We start from the raw sequence: 9,314 nt of genomic DNA, 5'->3' as shown, positions 1-9,314 counted from the left end.
GGATTTTTTGGCAGTCCATGATTACTTGGAACTCCCAGCAATCCTCCTGCTTCAGTTTGAGTGGCTTTCACCACAACCATAGACTTTTACTGAATTCTGATCTTTGTATCACACCGTAGTTTGCTCACAAAAAGGAGATTAAGGGGCTGGGGATTTAGCTCAGTGGTAGAGCACTTACCTAGGAAGCGCGAGGCCCTGGGTTCGGTCCCCAGCTCTGAAAAAAAGAACCAAAAAAAAAAAAAAAAAAAAAAAAGAAAAGAAAAAGGAGATTAAGGGCAGGGTGGGGTGCACACCTTTGGGAGGCAGAGGCAGGCAAGCATCTCTGAGTTCGAGGGTAGCCTAGTTTATAGAGTAAGTTCCAGGATAGCCAGGGCTACATAGAGAAACTGTCTCAAAAAACCAAAAAGAAGAGAGAATAAGAAACTCTTTAAGACGAAATTCTATGAATAAGGAAAAGAGATGGAGGGGTTGGGGATTTAGCTCAGTGGTAGAGCGCTTGCCAGCAACCGCAAAGTCCTGGGTTCGGTCCCCAGCTCCGAAAAAAAGAAAAAAAAAAAAAAAAAAGAGATGGAGAAACACCTTCAAATTGGGTCTATGAGAAAAATTGTTTAAATCCCAGTTTGACACAAATTTCTCTAGCTTGGAAGATCTTAACTTGTGAAAGATTTTTCTTTTAAATCGTAAGTTGTTTTCAAAACAAAGAGTCCCAATCTAGAACGTAATTACCCATTATTACAAGGTGATTAGAATAATTTTGCCGCGTGGGGGATGGGCACCAAGCTAACGCGGCCTAGTTCAGCCTCAAATACCCTTGACAGTTATGTCCTGACAATCAGGCTTCCTGGGGCGGGGCGTCCCTTGGGTGGTACCATAATAGTGTAAGATGGAGAAGGTGACAGACGACAAAACTGAAGGGCCACAGGTACAATGCGCGGCGCAGAGTCCTGCCTTGGGGACGGGGGGGAGGGGGGTAGACCAGGCTTTACGTCCTGTACGGCTACTTCACAAAAGTCCCGCCCCCTAACGTCATAAAACCTCGAGGGCGGGCTCGTCAGAACTCCAACCAATCCTCAAAGGGACAAAAATCCGTCCGTTTTTCTGCACTGACCAATCAGAGTTTTGTAGAGGCGGGACGTATCCGCTTTTCCAGTCTTTCCGCCCACAGAGTGACGCAAACACGTGGGGGCGGGACTCTCCTATCGCCAACTAATCATCAACGTAAACCTTCCTTCTGTTTTTTTACTTTCTCCAATCAGAAGCCGTAGTAGGTGGACGCATTTGGTTTTTCTGGGCTGCCACTGTGGCCCCACCCCATTCCTCCGTCGCCTCACGCTCCTGCGTTTACGCCTGCGTGTGGGGGCGTGGCCTGCAGTGACGACGCATATAAAAGTGGGCGTCGGCGCCGGCGCCATTTTGCGAACGGCGAGCAGCGGCGGCGGCGCGGGAAGTGCAGCGGAGGTTTTTGCTGGTTTCGGACCCCAGCGGCCGGATGGTGAAATCCTCCCTGCAGCGGATCCTCAACAGCCACTGCTTCGCCAGAGAGAAAGAAGGGGACAAACGCAGCGCCACGCTTCACGCCAGCCGCACCATGCCGCTTCTTAGTCAGCACAGCCGCGGCGGCTGCAGCAGCGAGAGGTGAGAGCCCTTCCCCCGCCGCCGCGAAGCTTTCAGAAACAGCGTCCGCGTAGGCCCTAGAGGGAAGCGCAACATGCGCAGGCCTGGAGCGGGGTCGGCCTCGGGGCGCCAGATAAGTCTCGGTAGCGCGAGATCCTCCCCTTTGTGGCGGCCACAATCGCGCCGGGGGCGGGGCGGGGCGGGGCCTGTGGCGCGGGTCTCGGACTCGGATTTGGGATTGGAGTGGAATTAGGGAATCGTTGGTTGAGGAATAAGGGTTGATTTGGTTGAGGATGGGAAACATTTCGCGAAATCGTAGGCTCCGATTTGGGGTTCGATTCGGATTTGGGGATTCCCATTTGAGCCTAAGGTTTGGGGAGAAATCTGGAAAGAGATTGGAGACTCCAATTTGGGGTCTGCGTCTCGGATCTGTGAGCCAGTTCTAATGTCAGATGGCGAAGTGTCTGGGATCACATGGAGGGGGTCTCGGGTAATAAACCGTATGTTCTGTAGAGGAGGGGCTCGTCTCGGATTTTGGAGTTCTTTGCAGAATAGTCGGATTTGTGTGCTGTTGGGGAGGGACCCTATTATATATTGGGTCCATTTTGAGGACATTTCATGGTGGGAGAGTATCGGATCAGATTTGGGGTGTTGAGAAGCTTGTTTTGATTTAGGAGGAAGTCACAGGTTAAGAGGCTGGGGTTAGATCTAGGGTTTAAGTTGGATTTGATGACTGCATGTTGAGGGCTCTAATACTTTGGAGGGACTTGGATCAGAACTGGAAGGGTCTTGGAAGTGGTCAGGTTTGGGGGGGGGGCTCACGATGGTATCTTGGGCTATGCAAAGTCCTATAGAGTGGCAGTAGGAACAGGAGGGGACTTGGGGTTGTCTGACTCCAGAGCATGAGTAGAAATGAGTGAGGTAGAGTTTTGGGGGCCACTGGTAGCTGCTGACTGGAGGGTGGGAAGGAGCAAGTGAACTAGTGTGAGAGGAGGAGGGATTGGCAGCATGGAGAGTGGGGTGGCCCCGCTCCCTATCATGGACCACAGTGCTGAGATGACACAGCTTGAGGCCCTGTTGGTGTGGTGCCTTGCTACAAAAGGGGTGAGGGACAGTGACCTGGGTTCGTTGTCCCCAATGGCTCTTTAGTAGAAAGCCCTGGGAAGCCCAGGCACTTCCTGCTGCCCCCTGAGCATTGTCTCCTGCAGTTCTAGGGTTGCCCTTCATTGCTGTAGTAACCTGGGTCCGGGGCCTCGGTGGTGCTCCTGATGTCCCTCACCCACCCCTGAAGATCCCAGGTGGGCGAGGGAACAGTCAGCGGGATCACAGTCTTTCAGCTAGCATCCTGTACTCCGTGAGTACCTGTGGAGAGCCCGGGGGTGCCTGTCACTGATACAGTGAGCTGGCCATCCTGACAGCCCTGCTCCCCCAGGACGAGCGGCTGAATGTGACAGAGGAGCCGACGTCTAACGACAAGACCAGGGTCCTGAGCATCCAGTGCACGCTCACGGAGGCCAAGCAGGTCACCTGGAGGGCGGTGTGGAATGGTGGTGGCCTCTACATCGAGCTCCCAGCTGGGCCTCTGCCAGAAGGCAGCAAGGACAGGTAGGCCACTTCCCCTTGGGGCTGTGGGGATCTGGGGCCTGAGCACAGGTGATGCTAATGAATGACTCCTCCTTCAGTTTTGCAGCTCTACTAGAGTTCGCAGAGGAGCAGCTCCGGGCCGACCACGTTTTCATCTGCTTCCCCAAGAACCGTGAGGACAGAGGTGGGTATTACTGTGGGGTCCTGGGGAGGGAAGTTCTGGCACCCCGAGCTCTGACCCTATGTCCCCCACAGCCGCCCTACTCCGAACCTTCAGCTTTCTTGGCTTTGAGATTGTGAGACCCGGGCATCCCCTCGTCCCCAAGAGACCCGACGCTTGCTTCATGGTCTACACGCTGGAGAGAGAGGACCCGGGTGAGGAGGACTAGGTGCCAGCCCTGCCCAGTGTCCCTGCACCCTCTCCCGGGTTTGTCCACATGTCATGATTGTGCAGAATAAACGCTCACTCCATTAGCGGGGTGCTTCTTCGAGCTGAATGCTGTGTTTGTCACACTCAAGTGGTGGCTTTAATTCTAAATAAAGGTTTCTATTTTACTTTTTTATTGCTGTTTAAGATGGTCAGGTGACCTGTTTTAGAGCAGCCTCCTTTGAAGTCTGGAAAAATGGTGTCACCTCCCCTGGCTCAAACCTAATAAATAAAGTGATCTCGTTCATTGCCTGTGTCTGTGTCCTGCTGCTGGGGCTAGCTCAGGCTCCTGTTAGCTGTGGCTCACCGTCCCCACCAGGGAGGGTTCTGGGGCTTCCAGTCACTACTAAGCCTCTGCTTCAATGGATGATAGGGTTGGGACCTCTTGGACATGGGAAGTTGTGGGGTCTATGACCGGTCCTCAGGTGACTGGCTAAACATGGCTGAGGTGGAGCAGCAGCACCTTTGGGTTGGTTGGGGAGAGGCTGGGCAGGAGCTGTGTGTGCTCGGCTAAACTGGAGCGGGGCAGGGTGGAGCTGGATTGTAGACAGGGCAGGAGTTAAGGTGCAGCATTAGTGTTTGCAGTAGATTAGAGCCAGCATGGATGAACCAAGGCGTAGGCCAGTAACCTGGCAGGCTTGGGGGAGTCTTGTACCCCTGAGGGCGCTCAGGAACAGTGGGTGTCTAAATAAGACTGAGGCTGTGGCTGTGTTATGGTTGGGAAACTAGTACACAGAATAAGCTCTGTCCAGTAAGGGGCCTAAGCTGAAACTAGTGTCATTTTAGGCTGCTGAGATCCTGTGTGCAGGCCTCCAGTGTCTCATGGAGCCCACTACCTTGGGGACCAGTGGATAGACCAGGAGAACTTTGTCACAAGAAGCATGTGGAAGTAGCCAGGTAGAGAGTGTTGGGGTGGTGGGAAGGGTGAGGTTAGACCTTGGCAATGGCCATATAGTTCTGAGAATTCCTCTCCCGTGCTCATTGGGGTGCTGTGGGGTCACAGCCTGCTGACCAATCACAGAAATGGCTGCCTTCATGGAGACCTGGGCCATTGGCTAGTGACACAACCCTCTTTGTTCTGTTTTTTGTTTTGTTTTCTTTTTTGTTTGTTCCTTTGTTTTCAGATAGCCCTGGCTAGCCTTAAGTTTCCTTGTAGCTGGGGTTGGGGATTTAGCTCAGTGGTAGAGGGCTTGCCTTGTAAGCACAAGGCCCTGGGTTTGGTCCTCAGCTCCAGAAAAAAAAAAAAAAAGTTTCCTTGTAGCCAAGGATGACCTAGAATTCATGATCTTCCTGCTCCTGAGTGCTGGGGTGACCCTCAACTCATGTTTTAGTTAAGTAATGTGTGGTTGTCTGGGGATCCTGATCTTAGCCAGTGACAGTGAGGTGCTCTCACAGGGGCCTTAGGGGCCACGTGGTCCCACTGTAACACCAAAAGCAGTTTCTTGAGCTAGCAGGGTGTCAGGAACTCAGTTGTGTGAGATCCAGCAATCGTAGAGATTGTGGGTGTTGTATCGCACGTCGGTTGAGACGTTACCAATCAAGGAACTGATAGTTGACCCCTTGTGGGATAGCTGTTCTTCAGTGGGCAGCTCTCTGACCATGGCCTCCCTCAGAAATAGCAACATGCCTATCATCCCAGTTAGAGGCTGGGACAGGAGGATCTGGGGTTCCAAGCTACCCTGGTTTGCACAGACTACGAAAAGCAAAAAGACTTGAGGACAGCCTCAGGAACGAGCACGCCATGGTACAACCCTGTTTTCATTCAGGAACCCCAGGTAGGAGACGGTCACCTCCCAAACTCGTTTTAGGGGACTGCACTCCCAAAAAGGAGTAGCAGTCATGCCCCGGGTAGACAGTTCACTCGTGGAGAGGTTCCTAGCAGGAGCCGAGAGGCTGCCAAGTGACCAGCCTGACTGCAGCCTCCTCAGCAGAACCAAGAAGACCGCTCTTTTTTTTTTTTTTTTTCTTTTTCTTTTTTTTTCGGAGCTGGGGACCGAACCCAGGGCCTTGCGCTTGCTAGGCAAGTGCTCTACCACTGAGCTAAATCCCCAACCCCAGAAGACCTGCTCTTGTTTCTTCCTTCCATCCTTCACTTTTGTCTTGAGGCGGTCTCATTGTGGAACGGGCTGTATAGGTCAGCATGGCCACAAAGATCCACTTGCCGCATCTGACCCTCCCTCCAGTACTGGGGTTACATGCAAACACCACCTCGCCTGGCTACTTTTATTGTCTTTAATTCTGTATGCAAGTACGTGTGTGCAGCGTGTGTGGACTTGCCTGAGAAGACCACGGGCATTCCATCAACTGGAGCTGGTGTTAACAGACCATAGTAAGCCAGCCAACTTGTGTTGGCCCAGAGTCGGATACTGCAAAGCTTGCTGCTATACGTGCTTAACCACTGATCCATCTCTCCAGCTGGCAAAGAAGCTCAAGCATGCACTTAACCTTTGAGCTTTCTCCAGCTCCTAGGTCTTTTTTTTTTTTTTTTTTTTTTTTTTCCAGCTCCTAGGTCTTGTGGTGCTCCAGATAAACTCAGGGTTTCATATGCTAGGCAACTACTGACCACACCCCCAGCCCCTCATTGAAGGATTCTAGGCAGGGCTCCACCCCTGACCAGGACCCCAGTCCCTCACTGGGGGTCCTAAGTGGGAACTCCACCTCTGACCCCGCCCCCACCCCCATGCTGGGGGATTCTGGGTGGGGCTGCCTCAGTCTCCCAAACAGCTAGGCTAACTGGCTCGGATCACATTGTCTTGTTTGGACCATAAAGTGCCCCTATACAGGGCACTAGAACACTGAGTACCAGGCTTCTTCCTGGGCCTAGAGAGCTGCTCCAGCCAGACTCCTGAGTGCGTGCTGCCTCTGGAGGGTGGGATGAACTGGCTGGCCAGGAAGGAACTGTTATTTCAGTAGCCGGCTGTGGGTGACTAGAGTTGCTCTTGCTGTCCTGGGGATTTGGGGGCACATGTACACAGTGCATGGACACAGGTGTCGCCTTTTGAGGAGACTGAAGTTATTTGCTCCCAGGATCCTCCGAGATGGAGGTAGCTCCTGGCCTCGAGATCTCCGCAGAACCTTGGAGGTGGTATGTGATCATGGGAACTGCTTGCCTTCTCTGACTCACTTTCTCGCCTGTGAAACAGGACACTGGGCATCTCAGGATACTGGGAAGCACTCGTCACAGTCTGGGATTGGGGCAGAACGTCCAGTCCCGAGGGCAGCAGGAGGACACACTTAGAGGTAGATGAACCACTGTATACACAGGTTCTAGTCCCAGAGCTCTCAGCCCCCAAAGCTAGGCAGGTACCTTAGCAGCAGCCTGACCCCCTCCACCCAGGCCCCCTTGAAAGAGGAGGTGTCAGGCCCAGTCAGACAGGGTAGGTCCAGAGTGGAGCTAGGACCTTCTCAGGGCTGCCCCTCACCTCCAGCACCCTGGAGGAGCTAAGACCCTGAAATGAGCAGGCCTAGGGCAGGAGCAACGAGACTTACACTTCTCATCCGGCACCCTGCATGGGGAAGCAGAAGAATCCAAAGCTGAAGATAGTGAGTTTGAGACCAGCCTGGGTTACATGAAATTCTATTAAAGAATAACAGCTCAAATAATAAATTATAAGAAGGCAGGCTGATCCAGTGACTTTGATTTAGGGAGGCTAAGGCAGCACAGTCTGGGGACTTCATTTCCCTGGGTTCTTGTTGATAGGACACCTAGGAAGTCCCTGGTGCTGGTCTACTACAGAGCGCATGGACTGCCCTCTTAACTTTTCCAGCCCTGTCCTACCCTGACAGGGAAAAATCACTCACACACCTGCTGGTGACGCCAAGTGTCTGAGGTGCTGGGGATAGAATCAGCTTCCTGCAAGCAAGGTGAGCCCCAGCCTCAGTCCCAAGTCTATAAACATCTCACCTTCTAATTTGTTACATAGGTGAGGCTGGCCTGCCCCTGCTCCAGGGCTGGGTTGAGGTGTCTATCACCATGAAAGGCCCTGCCACCAGCAGCTTCTCTCCCAGGTCACCCTTGCAATCAGAGTCACACAGCTTCCCAACCTCAAAGGAGGGACCCAGCCACCCCAACACCCACCCCAACCCCTCCTATGGGAATAATTATATCTAAAAGTCTGACTTTTGTATTAAATCAACTTGTTTAATTGGATTTCAGTCGAACACAGCATGTGAGGATGGAGGTTGTTGGGACTGGGGAACTCCAATGTAATAATGTACTGACACTGTGAACTCTAACCCTGCCGGGAGTGCACCCCTCCTGTCTTTTAATAACTCTAAAGGCACTTGGATTTCGTTGGTTGTTTTGACGGCCCTGGGGTTGCCATGGCAATGGGGGCTAAGAGGATAGACACTCTACGACCAAAGAGGTCAATTTTGTCAGGCTCAGGGATAAGAGTCTGGAAATGCCAGTCCATTCCATTACGTGTCCTGTTGATCAGTTTGTATGCGATGGAGAGGTTGGGGAGGTCAGAACCAAAGGGTCCCCGAGTTCCCAGCCCAGTTCCGACTTGCAGAGCTTGATCTGGTCTTGCATTATGCCTTTGTGTCTGGACACAGTCATGAGGGCCTCTAGGTATACAGGCAAAGGCTACAAGCTCAGACCTGCTCTGTAAAGACAGACAGACGGTCCTGATGGACCACAGGCATTAAGTGGGGCAGGTGGGATGAGTGTCTGTCTGTCTTACCACATGTCCAACGGGCAACTGTACTTTCCTGGTTTTTGACCAAGTCCCACAAAGTGCCCTCTGTCCCCTCTTTCAACAGCGTCCTGTAACCAGGCAGAGGTTACACTGGGGAGAAACTTAGTTGGGATAGGCTAGTGGGTCATGACCTGGCCCTGTCTAACATCTGAGCATTCCCCATGAACTGCCCCTGGCTGCTCACCCCCTCCCACTCCCTCAGCAGGGGACTTCTGCAGAGCAGCAAGGTGGGTGTGGATGGCCGGAGAGGCACTCCTAGGACCCAGGGCAGCTGGCAATCCTGCAAGCAGATGTCCGGCATGGCAAGCAGGGTGGAGGGACCTCTGGGGAACATGGCTTCTCCTGGCAGGTGGCCCCCTGGGCCTGAAGTTCCTGGTGGGATGGAAAGTGGGGAGAGGGCTCCCGAGGTGACTGAGCTTCTCAGCAGGGTCTGGGGTAGCCCTGGGTACCCGAGTAGCAGTGAACAGGAGCTGGACCAGTGCATTCCAGGGTCCCTACTGCAGTCTTGGGCCCTGTGTGACTCAGAAGTATGTGAGAGACACAGGTTGTGTCACAATGAGCTGAGGAGAAACCCACTGCAAGCACTGTGTGCCCTGTGTCCCCAGGGCTCTCACTGTAGGCATGTGGGGGACGTGACTGCTGAGTAGGGGCAGAGGGAGGATGCAGGACTTTAGGGCCACAGCCTGCACCTGCATAAGAAATCTTGGACCCTGAGTGTCCCCAGTCACTTTGGGTCCCAGCACAGCAGCCACAGCAGAGGGTGGGAAAGACGGATTGAAACCTTAGAAAACACTTCAGGAACTGCAAAAGGTGTGATTTGCTCAAAAACAATCCCACATATGTCTACAAAAATAAGGAAGTTCTGCTTGTGAGCTGACTTGCAGCTGCCTCCATGGCTACCCCCTGGGAAAATATGCATAGGTGGAAATTATCTGGGACTGGACAGAGGTTCAAGCGGTCCCGTTCTCACAGCTCACCATGGGACCGGC

At 53.0% G+C, this 9,314-nt stretch overlaps 1 protein-coding gene across 3 annotated transcripts; it reads left to right on the top strand.

Moving 5' to 3' along the window:
* Positions 1-1,410: 1,410 nt before the first annotated feature.
* On the top strand, positions 1,411-3,872 carry Oaz1 (ornithine decarboxylase antizyme 1). 3 transcript variants are annotated; one of them, NM_139081.2, is given in 5 exon segments: positions 1,411-1,635; positions 2,823-2,968; positions 3,047-3,219; positions 3,297-3,382; positions 3,454-3,872. In NM_139081.2, coding segments are annotated over 5 exon segments (684 nt in total). In that variant the 5' UTR covers positions 1,411-1,489; the 3' UTR covers positions 3,588-3,872.
* The last annotated feature ends 5,442 nt before the right edge of the window (positions 3,873-9,314 follow it).

Source organism: Rattus norvegicus, chromosome 7, assembly GCF_021556685.1.
Source record: "Rattus norvegicus strain SHRSP/BbbUtx chromosome 7, alternate assembly SHRSP_T2T, whole genome shotgun sequence".
Classification (NCBI taxonomy): domain Eukaryota; kingdom Metazoa; phylum Chordata; class Mammalia; order Rodentia; family Muridae; genus Rattus; species Rattus norvegicus.
This window is presented reverse-complemented; position numbering and strand designations above follow the sequence as displayed.